The sequence below is a fragment of the Charadrius vociferus genome, unplaced genomic scaffold (genome assembly GCF_000708025.1).
Source record: "Charadrius vociferus isolate BGI_N301 unplaced genomic scaffold, ASM70802v2 scaffold4, whole genome shotgun sequence".
Taxonomy (NCBI): Eukaryota; Metazoa; Chordata; class Aves; order Charadriiformes; family Charadriidae; genus Charadrius; species Charadrius vociferus.
Genome location: NW_009648150.1, coordinates 417,071 through 444,419, shown reverse-complemented (window position 1 = coordinate 444,419; position 27,349 = coordinate 417,071). Strand labels below are relative to the sequence as shown.

Sequence of the window (27,349 nt, the reverse complement as noted above, 5' to 3'; positions counted from 1 at the left end):
CCTTCAAAAGGCTTGGGAATGGCAGGGGCTGTCAAAGGCCATAAAAAGCTATCTTGGTTGGCTTTCCTCTCTTCATTGTTTTTTGGCATGCTCTTGAATTCTAGCAGACTAAGCAGGTTGCTTTTCCTTGTGGTCAGCTCCTACTGTATTATATAGCAGCTGTTTAATTTTCCTTGTTAGCATTACTGTTCCAGTGATGGAGAGAAGCAAAGCTATCTGGTTTATGCATATATATGAGCTCCTCTGATTCATTTCTGTACAGCTAGATAGAATCTGTGCTCTTCAGTGTTCTATAACAGTGGCTGAACTATTATTTTTGTTCGTCACTTAAGTGTTTTATTTCTTAAAAATCTTTCAGAATTCATATATGTTGTGTATGGCCCTGTGGAACAATTACTGTTTGAAGAGGTTAGTTTCAAAAACCGGATTACCAGTTCTGAATTTCTATGGTGCTTCTTTTGAGTGTCTCAGTTGTTCTTGACCTGACTCATGACATGCAGACCTCTCAAAACTCCTCCTTGCTATGCCTAGGTGAGAGCTGGCATGGGGGTAGTTATCATCTGTGCTGGATGCTGATGCTACTCATCTTATGAGTGGGAATACACTGTAAGGGGACTGAGAGCGCGACACCTGAAGTCTTGTCCTCTCTTCTCTGTCAAGCGTGACTTTGGGTTACTACCCACTGTGTTTATTATTTCACCTTCTGTTCAGGCTGCGTGACTAGAGTGCAAAATATTTAGGGAAAATAATCTCCCATTGTGATCAGGTGGAGTGACCATTGCAACTGGGATCCCATTTTTGGTCAGGCTTATGAGTGCTGCTAAAATATGAGACCGCTATTGATAAGAACAATCTGAAACTCTCACTGACTCTGAGACCAGGCATGCAGCCTCACACCCCCTGTAACCTACTCAGCCCTTAAATGTAGTCTCCGTCCCTCTGGCTCCCTGTCCCCCTGTTCACGCAAGTGTCACTTACTGAACCACTGGGTGGCGGAAGTTCTTCTTACTTTCCACTTGATCATAAATAGTTGAGAGACGAATGTAAAAGAGCAGATATATTAGAAGAGGACCGGTGTATTCTGTTAGAAAAAACTAGAAATGAAAAAGAAAATAGTTGTATCAGAGTAGGAAATTGTACCAATAAAGGCGTGAGAAAAAGAATACTGTTATCCACAACACCTATTCATCCTTCAAATGTCATTTTGGCTTCATTTTGAGGACTTAAATGACACATAGGGTTTTTTTCTGCTGTCTCTTTAGCAGAGTAAAATTAATCTAGGAAATGAGAGAGATTTCTGTGCAGAACATTAACCCAGTCAGGAAGGCTTCATGGAAAGTGGTCAAAATCACAGTCATCTCCTCTTTATACTTTTGGCTGTGCCATCAGATGCGTATTTGGAATCTAAATAACACTAAAAATCAAGGCCCAAAAGCTGAAGGCAGCTTGCTTTCTGCCAGTGTTTTTTGCAATTAAGTCATACATCAGCTAAAAGCCAAACAAGCACAACAGAAACAAACAGCTTTGAATACTGGTTGCTAGCAGAGTCATCTGGAAGGGAGGGACCATTGCTTGAAATTTGGTGGTGGGTAGAAGCGCAGGACCTGCCTGTCTGGTGTATGGCCCTTCGAGCCTTTGTTCAGTGAAGGAGTGGGACTCCTCCCTGTGCAGGCATCAGCAGAAGTAGCCTGCGGTGGGCAGACTGGACAAGTAAGCTACCCTATAAAACAGTGAGAAATAATTTCATCTCCCCACTGTCACTCCTGCTAGCCACAGAGAGCCAAGAAGAGATTTGGGGGCAGGGAGCAAATGCGGAGTCATAGTGCTGCTGTGAGCCACCCTCTGTTTTATGTTCTGACTTTGATTTGGTATAAGCCAGTATTGCCTTTTGTCAGGGCACACTCTTAAGCTACAAACAGCTGGAGGAAGTAAAACGTGGTTAGAGTTTTGTGAGGTCTGAATTTGTTCATCTGTCCCCACTGGAATGAACCTCAGAATAAAATGGAAATGCTGTGGTCCTACGCGTTTACAAGGGCCAGCAACTGGCGAATCATAACTCAAACGCTTAAAGGATAAAGATTCATAACTAATTGGCCATTTAGCTTCAAGGTGGCTGTTTGCACTGCTATAGAATTGTAATGGATAACCTGTGGCTTAAGGAAGCAACACTGAATTTAGACTACCTTTCTCTACAGTAGTATTTGGCAGGAAGTCCGACCCCCAGTGAGCTGTTCCTCTCATCAATCTTCAGAAGAGATTTGGAACAGAAATATTCTGCAATTAAGTTTCCCTCATTTGGGACCCCCAATACTATTCCTTTTTCTCTATTACAGGGGGAAACTTTTTGAAATTTCAGACTTTCATAGCAGGACTGTCTCCAAAAGTGACAGACTTAAGCATTCTCTACCAGGAAACTGACAAATTGTCTTTTGTTCCATGTGACACCATGATTTCTGTGTTCTATTTAGACTCTGCATGATCCCAAGAGCGGTGGTGTGATGTGTATGAAAACATTTAATCAAGGAGTGTCTAAAAGCCCACATTGTTGTGGAACACACCACAGCCAAGGGCTTATTGCAGTTTTGTCCTAATAGCAGTTGTGTGGGTCTATTCCTAACTGTGAGCCCACCATGTTAGGCACTTTACAAACATTAACAGCCTCCACTATTAATACCAAATACACTAAATATAGACAATGGTGGTATAGGAGACAGAGGTGCAGATAATGTGGTCCGGGCAAGTCAGTGTAAGAGCTTGGAATGAGCTGCTTTCTTCAGTATAGCTTTTCCTCTCAGCCATGAGTTGCACCACAGAATACACCTCTAACTGCCAGATTTTATCATCTCTTTGGCATCAGCATATTACAAAGCTGCCAGGAAAAGTTTGGCAGGACTTAGCACCAAGTTGTGGTTACTTCACACTGCACTAAGTGTTCTCCCCTTACCCCCTGGCTGATTTCAGGTGCTGAAAGTTCAGGATTTAGTAAAAAAAAATCCAGTCTCTATTTAACAGCCAAAGCTAACAGCCATGGTAGCTACCTGAATTCCTGTGCCTGGGTGAGGAGGTGTTTTTGATGTAGGAGAGGGAATGAAGAGCCTCCCATCAGACCAATTCAGAGAAGCAGTTGAGAGCACCAACAGTAGCTTGAGTTGGGGTTTGTGGAGTTGAGCAGCATCAGCATTCTCAGGATGCTTTACAGGCCAGGAACAAGGTCCCAACTTATATGTGTGTCAGTCATATCCAACACAAAGCGTTAATCGCCCATGCAGAGGGAGGTGGCGCAGGGTCAAGTGTGAGATTTGCAATCAGAGTAGGTATTGTCTGGCAGGTACGACTTTATTTGCCTTTATCATAACTGCATCACACTGCTGGGACATAGTTAAGATAGTAGCATTCTGCTTTACAGGTTGAGGTTCAATCTGCAGTGGTGTTTTTGAGGTTTGTTTTTAACATTTTGGGCGAGTTTCAGTCTGTTTCCCTCTGATGCATCTCCCATGCTGCAACCTCTGTTCTCCTTCTCTGGCCCACTGATTTTAAATTCATCAGAAATGAAAAGTGAGTTCCAGAAAGGCAGGCAGAGAAACTGCTAAAAATCCCACAAGTTCAAGCAGGTAGAAGGGAAAGTAGTCTTAAATTAACACAAAATTAAAATCAGTTCTAACCATTGGCAATCAAAGCCAAGCACCATTCTTTTACTATTGATTCTCAAGGAATCTATGCAATTAAGCCTACCTAGTACCTTCATGCTCATTCTATAGTTGACTAATTGCTGGGCTTGGGGAGTTATTAGTTGTGTTAAGGATCAGTTCAACCTGTCATTTTTACAGATGCTCAAAAAAACCTACAAAATTACTAAGATACAAGTCCCTGCTGACATATTCTGCAAAAATAATAATCAAATGTTAAACAAAACCCCAGAAGTAATAACTTCATAACTTGTAGTTTGTAGACAAAAGAAATACCATTTTCTAAAAACTAAAAAAGTGATCATTTAAAACACAGCGCATTTTTCTTCTGCAGAAATGCAAAAAAAAATCCAATATTTAGAAGAAAATTGCTTTTTCTTTACCATGTTGTAGGCCTGCTGAGATTATTTTGATGTATTTGGTTCAACCAATTATGGCGGTCCATAGTAAACAGAAAGATCTTTTCCTGGAAGAGCATTACATCTCTATCACAATGTGCATAGCTCAACAGAATTGAACTGTTGAGCTCATCGTTAACTCCCTGAAGAAAGAAAACAGGAAATTGCCCCCTTTTTCCACATCTGTATGCTCTATTTTATGTCTTGCACAGTGTCCAGTTCTCTTACCTTCCTTCTCCCCTCTACAGTGTCTGGCATTATATACTCTATATACCTATTGTTCTCAGTGGCATAGAGAAAGTGGTGTTCTTGAATCAAACCTCTCCCACGCATGACCTCCACTCAGGGTGCTAAACTCAAGCTTCTTTAGCTGTCTCAATTACTAGCTCCTTAGGGACCTGATTCAGTAATACCTAAACTAGAAACATCTACTATATAAACAACAAAATGGAACTCTGAAATATGTCAAAAGGCTGCTAATGTAGGAGTCTCCATCATTCAAGAGATGATGAGACAAATGGGAAAACAATACAGGGTAGGTTATTCACAAACCATGAAGGCATCTTGCATGAGCCAGATTGTACCTGCTTCTTTTATCTCTGTTCAGATATCGTGCCAGTAACACCTTGCTGAACTGAGTAACAACCAGGCCAGGAATTATAATCCCAGATTTCATGAGACAGAGGGTATATTTAGGGAGATGTGAATGCAGCAGAGGTAAAAGGAGGTCTTTAAAGTTATTTGAGGCAATGTGAGATGAATTTTCTGGCTGGTAGGGGCAGCTGGCACAGTGCCTGACACCATCCCAACAGGTCTACTGCAGGGAATAGAAAGGTTTTTGGTGTGAGTTTATAGTACTGTGTGTGCTGGTTGGGAAAAGGCAGAAAAAGACAAGGACGCTATAAACAGGATGGGTGGATTGAAGGGAGTCTTTAAAAAGTCCAACAGGATCTTTACAAACTAACAGCCCGTGGATTAGTAATCGTCACATAAGGGCATCAGCTAATTCCTCTCTATAATGTTTACAACATGCCCTTTCTGTAATACCACACAACACACCCTATCTTGTATCATGTTGTCTTTTGGCATAGTCTCACATTATCTCATGTATGACAAGCTGCAGAGCAGAGCTGAAGAAAGGCCATACAACCTTTTCCATACTGATCCCTTCCCGCAGCTCTTTCCATGCCATGTAGGGGCAGTTTCCCAGTCCATCGGTGCTGGTCATGATGTTTTCTCTTCCACTGCCAATGCAATGTCTGGGTTCAAGCAGGGGAAGCAGAGGGCATGGTATGAAGATAATACCTGCAGCCAGGACATTGACTTTGGGTCATTGCCTGAAGCTCTCAGCACAGCAAGAGACACAAAATAGCTCAAGCGTGCCTTGGGTAACTTTGATGGAAAAGCAGCTGCAGTATATAAATTATCTAATAGACAGAGCTTAGTTTCTCTGATAAATGTGAGACAAAGGCACTAGTTGCAGGTCTGAGCCAGGGTCAGACTGAGACAGTACGTACTGCATAAAAAGGAGGATCTACTGCTGTCAGACAGACAGACCATTACTATGTGCAGCTGGGATTTCTGAGAAATCCAAAAGAAACAGACAGTTGAACTCCCCCAAGTCCTGAAAGCACATTAAACTTAGCATCTAACTACCCTAAACTCCTTTTACAATGCCAGCCCTAAGTACTCTTGCGCTAATGATCATTAAGAAACTTTATTCATTTCTGGACTAATTTCTACTTCATATGCTTTGCTACCTCATTAAAGGCCATATAGTTACCTGGGGATGATAATGGCATCATTTTAGCAGCATCTCTAAATCTTCATCTTTTGAATTTTTTTGTATTTTCATGTTTGCAAAAATCTGCAGCAGCAGCAGTTTTGCATCAGGTAGTACCATTCTTAAGGGCTGATAGAATATTCAAGGATTTTTGTTCTAGTTCTCATGGAACTGGCTAATCCATTCTACAAAACTTAAATAGTACACGCAGGGGCACCTGAAACTTCCCTTGTCTGGGCAGATTTTGCAGTGACTCAGAGTCTAGGAGTATTTCAGGCTGTAGCTCAATATTTACCACAAATATCAGAGATAGGGATGGATTTGCTGTAGGATTTTATAGGCAAATTGCAGCTGACTCAGGCCAGCTTCAGGAGCTGGGGAATGAACAGTGATGGATGCTATTTCTCCCTGAGCCAGGCCTGTGCTCCCTCTGTGGGTAAAGGGAGGTGAAATCTTAGATTCCTCCTGTCTCTTCTTCGAAGACCAAGCTGTCTGAAACCACTGGTTTGGCATCAGAGCACTTCATTCTCTGGTCAAGATTCTTCCCTGACAGCTCAAGGCTTTACATGTTTCTTATTCAAAATGGAAAATTACTGCAAATTAACAAATGATCTTCATATACACACACATACATGCATGTTATATATGTTTGTACCTACACATATTCTTTGCTTCAGTCTTTACTGCCAAGGCCAGCCTCAAGAATCCCAGACCCTGGAGGTAAGAGAGAGAGCTTGGAGAAAGGAAGACCTTCCCTTGATCGAGGAGGATCAGGTTAGAGATCATTTAGGCAAACTCGACACCCACAGGTCCATGGGCCCTGATGGGATGCACCCATGAGTGCTGAGGAAGATGGCAGATGTTATTGCAAAGCTGCACTCCATCATCTTTGAAAGATCATGGAGAACAGGAGAGGTGCCTGAGAACTGGAGTAAAGCCAATATCACACCAATCTTCAAAAGGGCAAGAAGGAGGACCCGGGAAACTGCAGGCCAGTCAGCCTCACCTCCATCCCTGGAAAGGTCATGGAACAGCTCATCCTGGATGTCATCTCTAAGCATGTGGAGGAAGGGAAGGTTATCAGGAGTGGGCAACATGGATTTACCAAGGGGAAATCATGCTTGACCAATCTGATAGCCTTCTGTGGTGGCATAACTGACTGGGTGGATGAGGGGAGAGCAGTGGACGTTGCCTACTTTGACCTCAGCAAGGCTTTTGACACTGTCTCCCCTAACGTCCTCATAGGTAAACTTAGGAATTGTGGGTTAGATGAGTGGACAATGAGGTGGATTGAGAACTGGCTGAATCTCAGAGCTCAGAGGGTTGCGATCAGCGGCACAGAGTCTAACTGGAGGCCTGTAGCTAGCAGTGTTCCCCAGGTGTCAGTACTGGGTCCAGTCTTGTTCAACATATTCATCAACGACCTGGATGAAGGGACAGAGTGTACCCACAGCAAATTTGCGGACACAAACTGAGGAACATGGCTGACACACCAGAATGCTGTGCCACCATTTAGCAAAACCTGGACAGGCTAGAGTGTTGGGTAGAGAGGAAGTTAATGAAGTTCATCAAGGGCAAGTTACACTTGGTCCTGCACTTAGGGAGGAATAATTCCATGCACCAGTACAGGTTAGGGGTTGACCTGCTGGAAAGCAGCTCTGCAGAGAGGGACCTGGGAGTCCTGGTGGACAAGTTGACCATGAGCCAGCAATGTGCCCTTGTGGCCAAGAAGGCCAATGGTATCCTGGGGTGCATTAAAAAGACCGTGGCCAGGAGATCGAGAGAAGTTATCCTCCCCCTCTACTCTGCCCTGGCGGATCTGGATCTGGAGTACCGTGTCCAGTTCTGGGCTCCCCAGTTCAAGAAAGACAGGGAACTACTGAAGAGTGTCCAGTGGAGGGCTATAAATATGATCAGGGGACTGGAGCACCTCTCTTGTGAGGAAAGGCTGAGTGACCTGGGTCTCTTTAGCCTGGAGAAGACTGAGAGGGATCTCATCAATGCTTATAAATATCTAAAGGGCTGGTGTAAAGAGGATGGGGCCAGACTCTTCAGTGGTGACCAGCAACAGGACAAGGGGCAATGGGTACAAGCTGAAACACAAGAAATTCCATCTCAACATGAGCAAAAACTTCTTTACTTTGAGGGTGACAGAGCACTGGAACAGGCTGCCCAGAGAGGCTGTGGAGTCTCCTTCTCTGGAGGTATTAAAAACCCTCCTGGATGTGTTCCTGTCCAATCTGCTCTAGGTGATCCTGCTTTGGCAGGGGGGGTTGGAGTAGATGATCTCTGAAGGTCCCTTCCATCCCCTACCATTCTGTGTGATTCTGTGGATCTGTGATATTCAACAAAGCACTTAAGTTCTGTTTGTAACTGAATACCAATGTGAGTATTCAGGTCATATTTGCTGCCAAATCTTTACATGGCTTTGACAGCATTTTGTAATGTGCCATATAATGTGTATCATTTTAAAATTTATATCTATCATCTGCTATGTAGATACCTAAATGAAATAGTGCTTTTTAACACCTGGCTATTACTAATAATCTCAGCTAGCTCTTCTACAGTGCTTTTCATCTAGAAGCATCAAAACACTTTGCAAAGAGGAAAATACTCTTGTTTTCTTGCTGCAGATCTGGAAACTAAGATACAGAGAAATTCAGTGACTTACTGAGGTCACCAGACAAGGTAGGCACAGACTGACAAAGGGGCACCTGGTCCTCCCAAACACTGGTTGACTCTCTGGTTTACTCTCCCAAACATTAGTCCACTCTGGTTCACTTTCCCAAACACTGGTTCGCTCTCTGGTTCACTCTCCTCTCTGTGCTCTCCTTACATCTGGTATGGGGCTGGGCAAAATTTCCCCATACAAAATAAATTTGCCAGGCATATGCATTCTAGAGGCACTAAAACTTCTCGAATTTGCATAGATTGACAAATTTCCACCTCCACAGTTACTCTGAATACAAATAGGAAAGAGTCTGCAGTTATCAGCACTGTACATCAAGTAGCTCTTTGTTCCTTAAATTGTAGGAAGGGTTTAAGCATAAAGCTGTGTATAACTGAAAGAAACAGCTTGTTCTGTTTATGCTTACTGAATTCCCTCTACCTTCTTTTTGTGCTTGAAGCAGTAAAAATTCAAGTGTGTTACTATGAACACTTACGCATAGGCTCTTCAGCCTGTACTGTGCTCAACAGCGACCAAAACATCCACCCCTCAAAATTAATTTTCCTAGTACCTTCCCAACTCCCTTTGGTGGCTGAAAAGTTGACATGCTGGCAGGGTCATCATGAGCTTGTGGCATTTGTTGCTGAGACCAAGAGAAATTATTGCAACATTGTTTGCCTTATTAGAAGCAGCGTCTGAGGAATCCCAATCAGCCAGCTGGGCAGTTTCAGAGGTCTCCTCTTCCCTTATCAGTTGACTTCATGCTGCCACTGGGCAGTAACAAAGAACTAAAAGCAAATGTGGCCCAAGAAAAGGCACAGACAATATAAAACCATGGCAAGAAATCAGGCAAATGCAAGCTGTTCTCTCCTGATAACCCTGGAGGTTGAAAACTATTAGACTTAATTAAATGAAAAATAAGACCAATCTTGTGTGTGTAGTTTGCCTTTGTGAAAGGTTACAATGTTTTGAAAGTTCATAGCATTTGACTGGGATCAGCTCAAGACTTGGCCAGCTGTACCAAGGTAGAGCAGCACTTACTGTGTGTTCAAGCAGAAACCTGTGCCAAGTACAAACTCCTAGCTGTAAAATGGAGGTGCTTTGCATTACAAATAATTGTTGTTGGAAATGGGTGGCTTCTTTTTTTCCTGGAGATCATCTTCTATGATCAAATTATCTATTGATACAAGAGGGTGGGCTCTGGCAGGGGGGTTGGACTAGATGATCTCCAGAGGTCCCTTCCAACCCTAACCATTCTGTGATTCTGTGATTCTGTGAAGAGGTTAAGCAATGAAAAAACGTTTAGGGATTTCTCTCTCTTTGGAAATTTCTTGTTATTTTTAAGCCACCTACAGATTTACACAGAATCACACTGTTGTGGTTTAACCCCAGCTGGCAGCTAGGACCATGCAGCTGCTCACTCACTGCCCCTGGTTGGGATGGGGGAGAGAATCAGAAGAGTAAAAGTGAGAAAAAAACTCGTGGGTTGAGATGAAAACAGTTTAATGGGTAAAGCAAAAGCCATGCAGGCAAGCAAGCAAAGCAAAAGAAGGAATTCATTCACTGCTTCCCATGGGCAGGGAGGTGTTCAGCCATCTCCAGGGAAGCAGGGCTCCATCGTGTGTAGTGGTTACTTGGGAAGACAAATGCCATAACTCCAAATGTCCTCCCCTTCCTTCTTCTTCCCCAGCTTTATATACAGAGCATGATGTCATATGGTATGGAATATCCCTTTGGTCAGTTGGGGTCAGCTGTCCCAGCTGTGCCCCCTCCCAACTTTTTGTGCCCTCCCAAACTGGAGGGGGTGGTTTGGGGAGCAGAAAAGGCCTCAACTGCTTATGAGCAACCAAAACCACCAGTGTGCTATCAACACTATTTCTCATCTCAAACCCAAAACATAGCACTACACCAGCTACTAGCAAGAAAGTTAACTCCATCCTAGCTGAAACCATGACACACACATTCTGTTTATTTGGCACTGCCACTAAATTTTCCAGGTAGCCACAGTTCCCTGAAAGTGTAATTCAATTTATAGGGTCCTGTCCCACAACTGTGTTTGAATTGGCCACAAAATATTCAAGCTCTGAGATGTATCTGCTGAGAAAAATATTCACTTACATTCTCCACTGATACATCCTGCAGATCCTCAGCCCTTTCTCTTACCTTGAACTCTGGTTCCTTCCAAAGAAATGATCGTATGAGTTTTATGACATTTATCTTCTTCGCACTGGCCCACTAGTTTGCTGGGACTCCCAGCCCTCTCACTCCTTCAAATTCCTCAGATTCTGTCTTTTTTCTTCTATTTTAATTGTCTGTACTTCTACACCCCATTGAGAGGTTATAAACCTTTATTGAAATCTATTGTTCCATTCCCAGTTGAGGGAAGACATCTTAAGCTGTTCCCCATGGGAAGCCCAAAGCTGACCTCAGTATAGAGAAGGTGGGGAAAATGAATCTGCAGCAGTTTGGCTGCCTCAGTACTCATAAATTGCTTTGTATCACACTCATCCCACAGGCTTCATGGGATTGTTCTGCATTTACAGGACTAATTGAGTGAGCTCTGCCAGCCACAGTCAGAGCAAACTGCTCCTCCCCTATTCACCACCCACCCACACCTACAGGATAGAAAAACTTTGGTACGCATGCACTGTGTAAGTAAGAGGAGAAAAACGCTGCCTTCCCCCCAAGAGAACAGGCACACCTCATTATTCAGTACAGCATGCACTTCCCCACTGTGTACACCGGGTATACAACCAAAAAGCTTCAAAGGTAGACCTCTTGGTTTCTTGTTCATTTTCCACAATGTCTAACTTGGTGATAATTTTACTTCACAGCCAGAAGGGAACAGATCAGTTAGTGAAAGTGTAGATTTTCAGATTTCAAAGATGTTCTCGAGTTCAAATAAGTATTAGTCTCTACATTTCTAAATTGAGGAGAATCTTTTTTCATTGGAAAATTTGAAATTATTCCAGAAAAATGATGTACATTATAATCTTAAACCTATTAAATACAGTTCTATTTTTCAGACAGCTCTGTTTTACACCAGCAGAAGTCTGTTGAAGTGGTAACTCGAATCAGAGAGAATCAATGGTTTTCTCCATGTGATTATTTGTTTATACTGCAGAGCTGTGTGGAATCAGAGTCATATAGGGAGGGTATGTGAGTGGGGGGACTGTACAAACACAAAGCAAAAAAATGCACAAACTAAGGAACTATAATCAAAGCAAATGGAATAGTTCTGTTGCCAGCCTCAATATTTTAAGGCTCTCAGGAGTCAAAGTATTTAAGCAATCCCTAATTTTAAATCACAGTTACAAAAAAATATTTACTGAAGTACTGTGTTTCAGGGTTAATCTTATGAAATTCACAGACTTGGAGATAAAATATATTTTTCACACTTCTGTGCTGTTTCCTCAGTTCTATTTTGATCCCTCTGGTAGCCTGCCCGGGTAGCAATTAGACAACAGAGGCTGATAAATCAGAAATTGCAATCACTGCTCAAATGAGGAAAGCTTTAACAGAAGTCTGAATTTGAGCAGGAAGAATGGTTTTCTTTTTGCTTTTGACTACAACAGCAGTATGCATTCTTAGTGGTAAAATGCCAGCCATGTTTCAAAAAGTCACATGCCGCATTGCAATATGTAAAAAGAGGTCTCTGTCAAACATGCTTAGGCCCAAAATTGGACAGAGATTAAAAATAAAACCCATCACTTCAGTGGCGGCAATTTCAAACACCCCTGGGGGTACAATCTTTGTAGGAGGCATATAGGAAAGATCTGTAAACTTAGCTCCCGTTAGTATCTCTGCAGCATCAATCAGCAAACCTCAACTACCCCCTCCAGGTAGGGTAAAGGGCTTGGTAAATCTTGTGCAGAAGTAAATTATGTGTTTCAGATAATCTTTGTTTTATAAAAAAGAAGGCAGAGGAGAGAGAGAGTTCTAACAAAATCCATGATACTAAGAAACAGGTTTTGTTTTCTTCCTGAATTGCTTTCCTGAGATGAGCCTTGAGGGCCTCCATTCTTCAAAAGAAGCCAGCTGAGGCTGGATTTCTACCCACATTATACCAGGAAAGGTCCTCATTCTCAAAAGAGATTGACAAGTAATTGCTCCAGTGGAGGGGAACTGCAAATCCCTCACCTCAGTTTGCTCTCCCTCCCCCCTCAGGGCAACCCAGCCTCTAGAACATGGAGAGAGAGAGACTGACCACTGGAATCACATCCTACCTTCCCTGAGACAGGCCCAACAGGAAGAAAAGACGCATAATACAGAGGATTCCCCACCTTCTCTCCACCTGACTGAACACAGTAAACTGAAGGATAGGAGGCAATGGCAACAAGTTCCCACCTGGCGCAGCAGGCGCGTCTCCTCAGCAGCAACACCACCTTCCCATCTCCCCTTGCATAACCAGTACAAGACTCTGCATGCAGAACCTGACAGTAGTGAAGATGATGGTTCATCCAGCTTGGAAGCATTGCTGAGGTTAAGTCGGCCTATGCCCTGCATCAAAACTACCCCCACAAATAATAAAAGACAGGTCATTGTCATAGGTGACTCCCTCCTGAAGGGAACGGAAGGCCCGATACGCAGACCAGACCCACTTCTTAGGGAAGTCTGCTGCCTCCCTGGAGCCCGGGTTAAAAATGTGGTGAGAAAACTTCCCACCCTGATATGGCCCTCAGGTCATTATCCATTATTTATTTTTCAGGTAGGCAGCAATGAAGTTGCAACAAGAAATCCGAAGGCAGTCAAGAGAAACTTCAGGGCCTTGGGATGACTGGTTGAGGGATCGGTAGCACGTGTAGTGTTCTTTATCCCTCCAGTTGCAGGGAAGGATAAGGGAAGGAACAGCAACAGCCAGCAGATCAATACCTGACTCCGAGCCTGGTGTCACCAGCAGGACTTCGGGGTTTTTGATCATGGGTTGGTTTATGCGACACCAGGCCTGCGGGCAACAGACTCCACACACCTGTTTCAAAGGGGGGAAAAGATTCTTACACAGGAGTTGACAGGGCTCATCGAAAGGGCTTTAAACTAGATTTGAAGGGGGAAAGGGATAAAACCAGGTTTGCTAGAGAGAAGCCTGAAGGCAGCACATAAATGTTTCTGGGACGGCCTGCTAGTGAGGTCCTTCAGTCTGCCATCCCAGTGGAGGCAGGGAATGGACCATGCAATAGCAAAGACAACAAGGGATATTCATGGGCTAGAAATAATGGAAGCACCTGGGAATGGTCAGGTAGGAATTAGGGCTTCTCCCCCAGAAAGGTGACAGAATCGATAGCACAACTGAAGTGCATCTACACCAATGCATGCAGCATGGGCAACAAACAGGAAGAGCTGGAAGCCATAGTGCAGCATGAAAACTATTATATAGTCGCCAGCACAGAAACATGGTGGGATGATAGGCACAACTGGAATGCTGAATTTGATGGCTATAAACTCTTCAGAAGGGATAGGCCAGCACGGAGAAGCGGTGGAGTGACCCTGTTTCTTAGGGAGTGTTTTGATTGTCTTGAGCTTAATGATGGTGACAATAGGGTTGAGTGTTTATGCTTAAGAATCAGGGGGAAGGCCAACAAGGCAGATATCATGGTGGGAGTCCATTGTAGATCGCCTAATCAGGGTCAAGAGGCAGACAAAATATTCTATAAGCAGCTGGGACAAGTCTCACAATCACTAGCACTTGTTCTTGTGGGGGACTTCAACTTACCAGATGACTGCTGAAAACACAGTACAGCAGAGAGGGAACAGTCTAGGAGGTTCCTGGAGTGTGTGAAAGATAAAGTCCTGACACAGGTGAATGAGCCAAATAGGGAAGGTACCCTGCTAGGCTGTTGTTACTGAGCAGAGAAGGACTTGTGGGTGATGTGAAGGTTGGAGGCAAAATGATCATGAAATTATAGAGTTTTCAATTCTTGGAGAATTAAGGAGGGGGGTTAGTAGAACTGCCCCCTTGGATTTCCAGAGGGCAGACTTTGACCTGTTTAGGAGACTGAATGACAGAGTCCCTTGGGAGGCAGTCCTGAAGAGCAAAGGAGTCCAGGAAGGCTGGACATTCTTCGAGAAGGAAATATTTAAGGTGCAGGAGCTGGCCGTCCCCATGTGCTGCAAGATGAGCCACTGGGGAAGAATACCAGCCTGGCTAAACTGAGAAAGCTTTCGCTGGAACTCAGGAAGAAAGGGAAAGTTTATGACCTACAGAAGAAGGGGCAGGCCACTCAGAAAGACTACAAAGATTTTGTGAGGCTATGCAGGGAGAAAATCAGAAGGGCCAAAGCCCAAATAGAGATTAATCTGGCTATCACTGTAAAAGACAATAAAAAATGTTTCTATAAATGCATTAACAACAAAAGGAGGACTAAGGAGAATCTCCATCCTTTGTTGGATGCAGGGGGAAACACAGTGACCAAGGATGAGGAGAAGGCTGAGGTACTTAATGTCTTCCTTGCCTCAGTTTTTAAGAGCAAAATTCTCTGGGTACCCAGCCCCCTGAGCTGGACAACAGAGATGGGGAACAGAATGAAGTCCCCATAATCCAAGAGGAAATCCGAGCTACTACACCACTTAGATGCACACACGTCTATGGGGCTGGATGGTATCCACCTAAGCGTACTGAGGGAGCTGATGGATGTGCTCACCAAGCCACTTTCCATCATTTATCAGCAGTCCTGGCTAACTGGGGAGGTTCCAGTTGACTGGAGGCTAGCAACTGTGACAGCTATCTACAAGAAGGCCTGGAAGGAGGATGCGTGGAGCTACAGGCCTGTCAGTCTGACCTCAGTGCCAGGGAAGATTATGGAGCAGATCATCTTGAGTGCTATCACGCAGCATGTACAGGACAACCAGGTGATCAGGCCCAGCAAGCATGGGTTCATGAAAGGCAGGTCCTGCTTGACTAACTCAATCTCCTTCTATGACAAGGTGACCCACTGAGTGGATGAGGGAAAGGCTGTGGATGTTGCCTACCTACACTTTAGTAAAGCTTTTGACACCATTTCCCGCAGCATTCTCCTGGAGAAACTGGCTGCTCATGGCTTAGACAAGCGTACAGTTTGCTGAGTTAAAAACTGTCAGGATGGCTAGACCCAAAGACTGGTGGTGAATGGAGTTAAATCCAGGTGGCAGCCGGTCACAAGCGGTGTTCCCCAGTGCTCAGTACTGGGGTCGGTTCTCTTTAATATCTTTATCAAGGATCTGGACGAGGGGATCGAGGGCACCCTCAGTAAGATTGCAGACGACATCAAGTTGGGTGGGAGCATTGATCTGCTTGAGGGTAGGAAGGCTCTACAGAGGGATCAACAACCCCATGCGGCGCTTGGGGAAGAGTGGCTGGAAAGCTGCCCAGAGGAAAAAGCACCTGGGAGTGTTGATGGACAGCCGGCTGAATATGAGCCAGTAGTGTGCCCAGGTGGCCAAGAAGGCCAATAGGATCCTGGCATGTATCAGGAGTAGTGTGGTGAGCAGGACTAGGGAAGTGATTGTCCCACTGCACTCGGCACTGGTGAGGCCCCACCTTGAATACTGTGTTCAGTTTTGGGCCCCTCACTACAAGAAAGACATTGAGGTGCTGGAGCATGTTCAGAGAAGGGCAACAAAGCTGGTGAGGGGCCTAGAGAACAAGTCTTCTGAAGAGCGGCTGAGGGAACTGGGGTTGTTTGGTCTGGAGAAAAGGAGGCTGAAGGGAGACCTTATCATTCTCTACAACTACCTGAAAGGAGGTTGTAGTGAGGTAGGGGGTAGGTCTCTTCTCCCAAGTAACAAGCAATAGGACAAGAGGAAAAGGCCTCAAGTTGCACCAGGCGAGGTTTAGGATGGATATTAGGAAAGATTTCTTCACCAAAAGGGTTGTCAAGCATTGGAACAGGCTGTCCAGGGGAGTGGTGGAGTCACCATCCCTGAAGGTATTTAAAAGGTGTGTAGATGTAGTGCTTAGGGACATGGTTTAGTGGTAACTTGGCAATGCTAGGTTAATAGTCGGACTTGATGGTCTTAAAGGTCTCCTCCAATCAAAATGATTTTATGATTCTATGAAATCTGGTCAATCAATCTCAGAGCTGTGGTGTAACATGAGCCCAGGGGATGTCTGGCCTTTCACAGCACAAAACACTATAAATTTTTCGGTCACTGTGCAACTATGTTTTAAGAAGGCTGAGGATGAGAAGGAAACATCCTTCCTGCAAAGCAGCACCCTCTGACAGAGGGAATGAGTAGACAACAGGAGACAACAAACTCTTGAGCCACCAAGGTGGAGTGTGACAAGGACTGTAGATCAGAGACCGTGCATGCTCCAAAATGGAAGCTGAGGTTTCTTGATTCAGAAATATGGTCCTAGACTTAGGGACTCAAGATATTTGTTTGGGAACCAACAGCAGCATCTTTTATTTTACAACATGCCTGGAGAGGGTACTAATCCCAGGAGGTGGAGGTGGGTACCGCATTCCCCTTTAAAAAAACATGGACTCATTGTCTTTGTGTACATCCCCAGCATTGAGGGTCTTAGTGTTCTTGCTCCTCAGGTGAGCATCTCAAGCGTGATCTTCAACAAGGTTGCAAAGCCCCAGAAGACCCACTTCTGTGCTTAGTTTTTCCCTAGACAGATCCATGCCCAATACATCAACCTCTGAAGCACCAACATATCTTCATGTGCTTCTGTGTCTATTTTGGAGTCCAGACCTGAATGTGGCCCCTTGTACCTCAGCTGTCATTTTGCTGACAAGATAAAAATATTTTTATTGTGACTTGTTCATTTAAATGTCAACCCTTTCAATCAGAAGCATCCCTCACTGTGTGCATAAATCTGATAGGGCATCAAGGGGGATGGGGACATGGGAGCGCTAAGCACAGTAAAAATGGCAGTAAAACTACACATCCTGTGTACAAATACATTCTTAATTGCTGTTGTTAGAATACAATCTTCTATGAACTTTTTATCTATTGCTATAGACTAGCTACAATATAAAAATCTCTTGACTGTTTAAATGATGTGGCTAGGAAGAAGATTTCTCCCACTGAGAATGGAGGCAATTTAGAATATGGAACAGAATGGGATAAGATGAATATTCAGAAACTTGTGGAGACAACTTTCTGCACACACAGATTAAATCATGAAAAAATGCCACTGCCTTCAGTATCAACGCCTAGTCATAACTGCACTATTTATAATGGGATATTAAGCTTTAGTTATGTTACTGTCTTAGGCTACATAAACCACCAGGAAAGGAGAGAATAAATAAGGTTCTTGCAGATTACTTAGTTGTAGCAAACAGGAGACTGCACTATTCACAATTTTGCTTTGCAAGGAAATTTCACAGTTGAGAGGTGGTGGGATGGGTTGCAGGGAAACAGGACCCCAACTAGCATTAATCAGTATGTTCTAGTTCTAGTAGGTCATTAATCAGTATGGGCATCAGTGGGGTAAAGCCTCAGCCTTGGTAAACTCGCAGACTTCTATGGGTAGGTCACACAGTGTGAACTACTCTAACTCCACTGAAGTAAACTGCTTGTCAGCACCTGGGGATTTGGGTCCTGTTATTAGAACTGAGAAGGAGAGATATAGGTCATGTTCTGGTTCATATGGGCTAAAACCTCCCAGAGTTTCTGCTGCTAGGGGCTATCTGCTTCCCTGGAGAGAGAGAAATGCACGTGCATAAGGAGCTGACCTTATCTCTCCATAGTGGCCTGCTGGAGAGAGGAACTGGTACTATCATCTGCAAGCTAATGACCTGACACTCACAAGCTCCATCCATATAGGAACAGCCAAGGAAGGACAGTGGCTTGTTGGTGGGCCTTTTGGTCACGCCATATGAACAGCATGGGATCTGTGGGCTACCTGAGGTAAGAATCTAATAATTTGGCCTACAGCCATCATGCCAGTTAGCAAAACTCAGTTGCTTCAAAGGAATTGCAAGCAATTGGTGGTTTGTTTTCCGTTGCTATGAATAGTCTCATCATGGCTTTTATGGCTTTCAGAACTGTAGTTCTACCTTACTCATGTTTCTCACTGCAGAAATTGGGAATCTTGTTACCCAACATACAGATGTGGACTGTGTCCTACTCCATCTAACACAGTACATGCAAACGACAGCAAAAGCTGTGTCAGTCTAGTAGTGAGACTACTTTCAGCCCCACCACCCATGCCTGCTGCAGGACCTTGAAAAGGTCTCTTCATCTCCCATTCCTTCACTGTCCTTTCAAACCCTTCTGCTGTCTTCTGTCTTTGGTCTGTGAAACAATTGACTCTTTCACTTCCTCCTTGCACAGATGAGCCCATAAGGTTAGAGTTCCCCACAACCCTGTTTGGGTGGAACGTGTTGACTCTACCCACCACCCTGACCTTCTAAACAACTGCTTACAGGAAAGTGACTCAAGTGAAGCTGAGACCAGAAGTAAAAGCAGACCATGGTTCTACCCACAGCGTAATACAGGTATTGTTGCTCATGACAAATGCTTTTGTTTTACACAGAGATTCAAAAGTTTTGTGACTTCTGAATGTGACTGGGTATCCTGGCCTGGAATCCTTGGCCTCACCACTCTCTTAGAACTGTTCGTCAGGTGTGAAAGGGTAAGATATTCCCATCCAGTAATTTTCCTGCATTAGTAACAGGATTACCAGAAATACATTTTTTTCTTTTCTTCCACCTTCAAAGCGGAGGAACCTGGCTGCAAATAAGTGTATTTGGCTACAGGTCCTGCACAGGCATATAAACCCTAGATAAGCTAAAACTATTTTTAACAATTGATTTGTTTTTCCTCAGGCAATATTGTTATGTCCACCTCCTAATCTTTACTTGGATGTCAGCGTTAGCACATTGATAACTTGGCTCACTATCCATTTAATTCTGTTTTGACTGCTGATAATTACACTATTTGACAAAGAGAAGGACAGGCTGAGGAAGTTGGAGTAATTTAATGCTAAAACACATTGTACATTAAGATGTATCATGTTGATTGTTACAAGGACATACTTACTGTGGTCCAACCGACCTGCTGACCCAGGTCTGTAAAATATAGCGTGATGATGGAGGAAACAGCAAGGCTTTGAATGTTAACAGAATCCTTCAAATAGGGCCCATCTGTAATGACAAAAAGGGAAGACAAGATGGCATGAACAACAGGCACCCTCTCAGAGGTGCAGCATGATGCATAGGTTGCCCTGCTAATGGTAAAGATGTAGGCCCAGCTTGTATTCTGATTTATTTTGGTGACTTGGTACCCATTCTCCAGCTTAGAAACATAGAGCATTTCTGTGAGAGTTATTCTCCTCTCACTTTAACAAAAGCATTAGGCTGACATGACACTGGGCAGCAGTGCATACCAATTGTTACGATGCTATCTCTGTTAATCTAGACCATTAGAGACATGCCATGCAATCACACAGACAATTTCATAGAGCACTTTTTGTTCTGTCTTCCAAGACTAATGGGAAAGTCGATGTTATGCAGTGTCTCCCTCACTGATATCTTTTGCTGAAGCATTTGCATTCTCAGGCTATTTTACAGTAGGTGCCACCATCATGATGAATGCAACTTCTTGGGCAAAGGCCCGCAGTCCAAGATTTCTTTGTAAGCTGTCTGACCTAGGCAGACCAGACGTATCTGAGCATTACATTACTTTTCACAGTATTCTGAGGCATCTGCTTCCAGTACTAATGGACCTAGAGTGTACAGGTAGAGACATAAAAATGCAATATCTGATTCTCTTTTTTTTATAGAGGCAGTGAGTTGGATATTAGACAGTCCCAACAGCCACTGGCATGGGGTGCTGCCATGGCTGCAACACTTCTTTTCTCTTTTCCAATTTTTGTATTGTGTCTCCCTTTCAATATATGTTTGTTGGCTGTTTAAGTCAGTAGGGTGCTAAATTCCACCAGGTGCTGAGCCCTCATTTCTAGGGCTCTGCAATCCTACACGTCCAAATGCCATGCAGCCTGTAGCATCTGCATCTCCCGCTGCCATGTCCACCAAGAACTGGTTTACTGGCACAAAAAAAAGGGCCTGCCTCCTGCAGCCAGTTGCATCTCCTGATGAGGCTCTGAGCAAGTATTAAAATGGATAACACAGTGAGTGAGGGAAGTGAGTGAATGGTGTTAAAACTGCCTTGTCTTCATTATTTGATCATATACTGTATTCTGAAGGATTTTTACTCAGTGGTTATGAAAACCATGAGATTCCTTTATTAATGAGAAAGCTAGTTAGTTAATCATTGATATCAAAAAATGAAAAATTAACAGTTCACCCAATAACACATATATAGAGAGAAATACTGTTAGGAGAAGAACTTGTCAGAGGATTAGTAATACATTAGGTAGCTATATTCAACCATAGGAATACTTACTGCGTTCTAGTTGCAGACCAACACGGGAAGGATACCACTGGGGACCTGTGCAAATCACAAAGCACGGCTGTTAATTTCATGGTGGAGGTTCTAAATTTCTCTGTCAGTATTCTTTTTAGCTGATAGCTACAAATGTGAGATTAAAAAAAATCCTCTCTTTCAGTCTCAGCTATACAAAGAGAATACAAGAGAGCTAGGAGGAGAACACAATGCACGTGGTAGAGCAGAAATCCCTTCTCCCCACTTGAGTGTTGGAAGGGTCAATCTCGGTGCTGAATGCTCCATCAGCGCATGAAAAATGGGCATGTGCACACACCACTGGGAAGTATAAAGAGGACCCTGTTTATTACTATATTTGCCAGAACTCTATACTAAATGTGTCAGCCTTGTCCCTCCCTCCAAAATCATGCTTGTTCTACAGTCTGGTCCAAAGGTGGTGTTTTTTCCCATTTAGGAATATAAAAGCTTATTAGGGACATGCAGCTAGCATTAGTTCTGAATCATGGATTAATCAGGCAAATAGAGACACAAAAAGCAGAAGCACTGGGGTAGCTAATACTGGGGTATGTATGACTTCCACAATACCCATCAACTTAAGGATGTTCCCTAGAAGCAGATTTTTAAATGGTCTAGTTTAAAGGTTGCTCCTAAATGCATGATAGCAGTTGGCAGTTGTTATTAGTTGCCCTTTGATGATTGTGGACATAGACCTGTCAGTTTGTTCAAACAGGTACAGGTCTCCAGCTGCACTGATTTCTCTCAGTGTCAGGGCAAGTGGGTAAGTGCCACCGGAAGACTGCAGAAGGAATGGTGGCTGTTCTAATTGTTAACTAGTCCAGCTCTTTGTAGTACCTGTATTCAGAAAGCTGTGCTCCTACAACTGTGCTGGCTGAATGGATAATATAAGCACTCCTCCTTTGCATCACAAAGACAAGTGACTTAGGTTAACCCACGCACACACTTAGGTTTGCTGTTGCAGGTTTTTAGGGCTGACCTGGCACATTTTAGGGCTGACCTGGAGCAGCCTGGGGAGACCTTACACAGTCCATGGTGTTGACTGAGATTTGGGGGCAGCAAAGTCCAACAGAGGAAAGCAAGGGAACAGCTGCACTATCACCACCCCCAGACATTTGTACCACATTTGTCTTTATTTCCTGTGACACACCTTAGGACGGCCTGAAAGAGACTTGCTTTGTCTTTTCAATTCAAAGTATGGGTGAAATTCGTCAAATATAGCCACGGTTTTCTTTAGACCTATCTTACAAATGTTAGTATTCCTGTATTTAAGATACCAGTATTCCCGTACCTTAAACAAATGGAAAAAAATTCTCCACAATGACTGTAATCAAATGTGGGAACATTTGCCCCGAGAAGCTGTGGGATCTACTTCCCTGGATGAAGTCGTGCCTCAGCTGGGGAAGACCCTGAGCAATCTCACAGGACTTGAAAGCTGGCTCTGCTCTGAGCAGGAGTCTGGACCAGATGAGGTCCAGAGGTTGCTTCTACCTTAGCTGTATTTCAGGATGATCAAGAGAGCTTGTTCACCCCACCGACTGCCAGCCGGAGGGGAAGGGGAGCCGTACACAATGTGCACTGCACCCACCGTGCCTTGGCACCCAGCACACTTTCATTTCAAAAGCACTTGGTCTGAGTTGTGTAGGCAAGAACAGGCGTTAGATGAACCCATGAACCAGGGATAATGGCAGGAGGTGAAACATCCATCAAGGAAGTCGCAAACATTTTTTTCAAGGTACCACAACAATCCATGGCTATTAAAGATAACAAAAGGAAGACAGAGAAAGAGCAGCTGTCTGGCTTGTCAAGGAAGATGTGATTTGCTCCAGGACAGCAGATATCAATAGTTATTTGGGAGCCTGAAATGCAATGTACTTGTGTTAAATTGGAATCTTCCCCCCAGCGCCCCCCCTCTCCCCCCCGTCCCGCTTCATATTACAGTATGTTTCAATAAAAGCCAATTTACCTCATCCTGTGGCAGTGCGCTTTTAGGTATGGCTCATAATCTTCACAAGGGCAAACAGAGGTTGTGCATCTAAGCACGTCATCCCACATTTCCAGTCCTTTAGCCTCAGTACACGATTATGTTCAAACATACTCAAAGATTTAGACAGATGGAAGTGTGCCTTTGCTGCTGCTTCTCTGCAGTGACCTTGTTAAAACACCGCTGTGTCTCTCTGGTTTCCAGACCATTCTTGGGGTGCTGTGTGTATTTTGCTGGAGGGACCTGGAATTAGCTGTCAGGACGTTCCTTCCCAGCTCTTAGTATTGGTGGGGGCCTACTAACTAATGTAAAGTGGAAATGCTATGCAAATGGACTAGGGGACAAAGTGCAAAGACATCTCTATTTGTAAGCATGTTGGTTTTAGTCTGAACATGAAAGTTTCCCCAGTTTCAAACTTTACTGGCAGCAGACTTTGGCAAGGCTCTTCCCAAGTCTTTGCTGCCTGGGGTCCTGAAAAAAACAGCATTGCTTTCTGGAGAGAAGTGCAACCCCACTTTATTCCTTGGGGGGTCTCAGGAGTCTGGCTGGTCTGCTCTTCCAGCCTGATGAGACTCATTTCAGAGAGAGGAGACCCCACACGTTCCTAGGCATCAGAGATTTGCCTGCTCACCACTTGGCAGCAGTGAGCCAAGGGGACCCTGTCCCTGCTTGTCAGCAATTTCACAGAATGGTCAGGGTTGGAAGGGACCTCTGGAGATCATCTAGTCCAACCCCTCTGCCAGGGCAGGGTCATCTACAGCAGGTTGGACAGGATGTTTTCCACAGGGATTCTCCAGAGCTCTCTCTAGGACAGCTCTAGATTTCTATTTGGCAATGCAGGAAGCCATTCCAATCCAGCCTGGCTCTGGCAAAGACACATCCATACCACTCCCATAGAAGGGCGCTTCTTTCTTTTAATAGCAAAAAGAAGCCAAATGCAGTGACTAATTATCATATTAATTCTTGCTACTGCCTGTCAGAATAGGGGGCTGATGGCTCTCTTGGATACCTAGAGCCAGTGCTATCTAGCAGATAAGCTTCACCTGCCATCAGCAGTTCAGAAGCACATGTGGAGAGCGCGTGCTCCCAGGCAGAGTAAATAAGCACTCACTAAAGACAGAGACACAGCTGCAGCTGTGTGCAGCACTCCAAGGCCTCTCTGCACTCCCACACCTGGCAAACCTCCCCTTGCTTCCACTCTAAAGCTGGAGGGTTTCTCTTTTCCAGGGTTGTTTTTTTTTAGTAGGGTTTACTTCCCAGTTTATTCCTATTAACACTTTCCCTTGGTGCTTCCCGCAGAGATTCATGGCGATCCAAGAGCATGCATGACTGAAGTTTATCTTTTAATTCCTGTTGCATCTAAGATCAGGCATGTATTATTATTTACTTTCTGACATTGTGATGGTGCATCAGAGCTCAGCCACATGGTACTCAGTTGGTCACAATCCCTGCATATTCCTTGTGATCAGCAGAGCTATTTAGCTCCCTTATGGTTATGGTTTTGGCTATGCATTTCACACTTGGAAAAAAGTTGTAAAAATATTTCAGCCCACTTATATCCCAGACCACTTTTGACTTGAAAAAGCAGAAAAAGCTCACCAGAAAATAAGAATGGCCATCATGGTTCAAACTATAGGTCTATTTAGCCAATATTACATGGTCTGATATGTAGCAAATATTGTGTTTCCTCCATCACATTTCTTAGATTTCTAGCATTTGTGTAGAACACTTTTGGTTCCTTTTTTTGCAGCATGTTTGAACAGCTATTGAAATGTCTTCCTGGTTTTCCATCTCCTATTTGGTTATTTCTACCCTCCTGACCTATCGTACTCTTGACGGATGTTTGTCTCAGACTTTAATACAGTCACCCACCAACTGCATGCACATAGGCACCTGAAAGTTTTGCCTGTTCCTCAGCTGAAAAGTTATTCACAAACTCCTTGATTGTAAGTGTCATCAACATCATTCTTCTTCTCTGAGCAACCTGATCTAGTGAAAGATGTTCCTGCCCCTGGCAGGGGGGCTGGACTAGATGATCTTTGAACATCCCTTCCAACCCAAAGTGGTTTACAATTCTATGATTCATTCTGTTATGATTCAGACAATGTTCCTTCTATGTGTACAGGCTTCCTTTAGTCTGGAAGTGTTAACAATTCATGATAAGTCTTAAGCCTTTTGCCTTTTTCCAGCTTCTCTGTCAGGTATCTGGTCTGACTTTGTGGAAAAAATCTATACATATATTTTAAAACAGTTAAAATATTTTAATGCTATTACCTTTAAAGCATCATAATTTTGCAACACAGGATGGTATTTTCTTGGAAAGTGACTCAATGTTTACTTTTAATAATCCGTTTTAAAAAATGGACATGAGGAAAAATATTTAATTTTGAATAGGTTATTTTTTGCACCTGCCAGTATCTAAAACAAAAATTAAAACATAGGCAAACTGACAGGATGTATAAAAACTGACAGCCACCATTTGACCACACCCAGCTATGAAAACATCTATTAATACTGGATATTTTATAAAGAGATGCAGTGCTATTAAACAACCATCCAAATGCTTGCTAAAATGATAGCCTTGGTGCCATGCCCAGCTGTCAATACCACTATGCAAAGATACACAGAAAACCAAGTTCTACTGGTCCTGCTGCTCACATGGGGCTTTTTTTTCACTGCATTTATACTAGAATTTCAGTAAATGAATCAGCTGACAATCACAGGAACTGAGGACAGTTTTAAAAGCCCATATGCAGTTTTAAAAGCATCCAAAGGTACTCTCTCTCTATCTACATGGTTCAAGTTAACCTTAATGGGTGCTCCACGACTTAAATATCACAAGAGGTTTTGAAAATTTAACAACTAAGAAATCTAAGTACTACATACTTTCTAATAGTTATGAAATTGAAGGGGTGAGTCGAATTTTTATTAATTTTCATAAAAAACCTTCCATTCAAATTCTTTAGTTTGCTGCCTGTTCTGTAGTAAGTTACACAACCAAATGCCTATTTGTCACAAAGTATTTTTGAAGTTATGCGAACCTGTATGAGAGCAAAGCTGTAACATGATGAAGACCTCTCTTGCTGGGAAATTCGGTGTGTTCCTTAGAATGCAGCCCTGCAAAAGCTATTCTGCTGGGAAGAGAGGAGTCTAAGAAATGCAAAACAGAGCTGACAGACACAGTTTGGAGATAATTAGCAGATTGACTTTCCATGATCAGCTAATTTTATTATCAGTTAAATTGTTTGCTTCGCATTGTATGTAACCACCCATGCATCTCTAATAACAAATATCCTTAATAATTACAAGCAATACCTGCTGTGATATGAATAGGATGATATGAACAACAAAATTACTATAATCAATCATCAGCAGCATGTTGTTTAAATTTGCAGAAATACAGGAAATTCTGGGGACCACTGCAGCACCAATGTCCCTTATACGATCACAAAATGTTACGCATTAGCTGACAAATGTAACAGCACTTCCTCATGTGAACTGAGCACAGCTGAAATACATTCTGCCACCTTAAACAGACAGTAGTTTTGATATCTGTGTAGCAATATGAAGAGATTGCTATGAAAGATTCACATATTAGTATGTGTGGGGATTGTGGTTTTGTGCATAATATATGGAGTCAGAAAGACATACCGACATACAGATTATCTGAAAACCTGCCGAGGTCTTTCCTTGACAGGTGAGTGCTGAACTAATACAGTTGTCCCATGTCTGTAACTGTACTGGTTTTGACTAGGATAGAGTTAATTTTTTCCATATTAGCTTGTATGCGACTGTGTTTTCGATTTGTGCTGAAAACAGTGTTGATAATACAGGGAAGTTTTTGTTATGGCAGAGCGGTGCTTACACAGAGTCAAGGTCTTTTCTGCTCCTCACATCAGCCCACCATCAAGCAGGCTGGTGATGCACAAGAAGTTGAAGGGGACACAACCAGGACAGCTGACCTCAACTCACTAAAGGGATATTGCATACCATATGACATCATGCTCTGTATATAAAGCTGGGGGAAGAAGAAGGAAGGGGGGACATTCAAGTGATGACTTTTTATCTTCCCAAGTACCTGCTACACACGATGGAGTCCTGCTTTCCAGGAGATGGCTGAACACCTGCCTGCTGATGGGAAGCAGTGAACAAATTCCTTGTTTTGCTTTGCTTGCACGCGCGACTTTTCCTTTATCAATTAAACTGTCGTTCTCCCAACCCACGAGTTTTCTCACTTTTATTCTGATTCTCTCCCCTATCCCACCATGAGGGAGTGAGCGAGTGGCTGCATGGTGCTTAGCTCCCAGCTGGGGTTAAACCACGACAGCAACCCTAAACAGCAATGGTCATAAGTGCTGTTTCTCTTGGTTGCAGCAGGTGTGTTTCAGCATTCTCAAAAATGCTTCTGAGAAATAGGAATAGATGGAGATATCACCATGCTGACAGTTGCAACCTTCGCTGGACTGAAGTTTGCATGCTTTT

The 27,349-nt window shown here is 43.5% G+C and overlaps 1 protein-coding gene across 1 annotated transcript in view; it reads right to left on the bottom strand.

The window, feature by feature from the left end:
• TECRL (trans-2,3-enoyl-CoA reductase-like) overlaps positions 1-27,349 on the bottom strand; it is a 72,277-nt gene that overhangs the window by 13,834 nt on the left and 31,094 nt on the right. The window contains exons 3-5 of the mRNA XM_009884016.1: positions 20,869-20,913; positions 19,504-19,607; positions 979-1,094 (exon numbers count right to left, since the gene is read on the bottom strand). Of these exons, the coding sequence (XP_009882318.1) occupies positions 979-1,094; positions 19,504-19,607; positions 20,869-20,913 (265 nt within the window). The remainder of the gene's footprint in view (positions 1-978; positions 1,095-19,503; positions 19,608-20,868; positions 20,914-27,349) is intronic.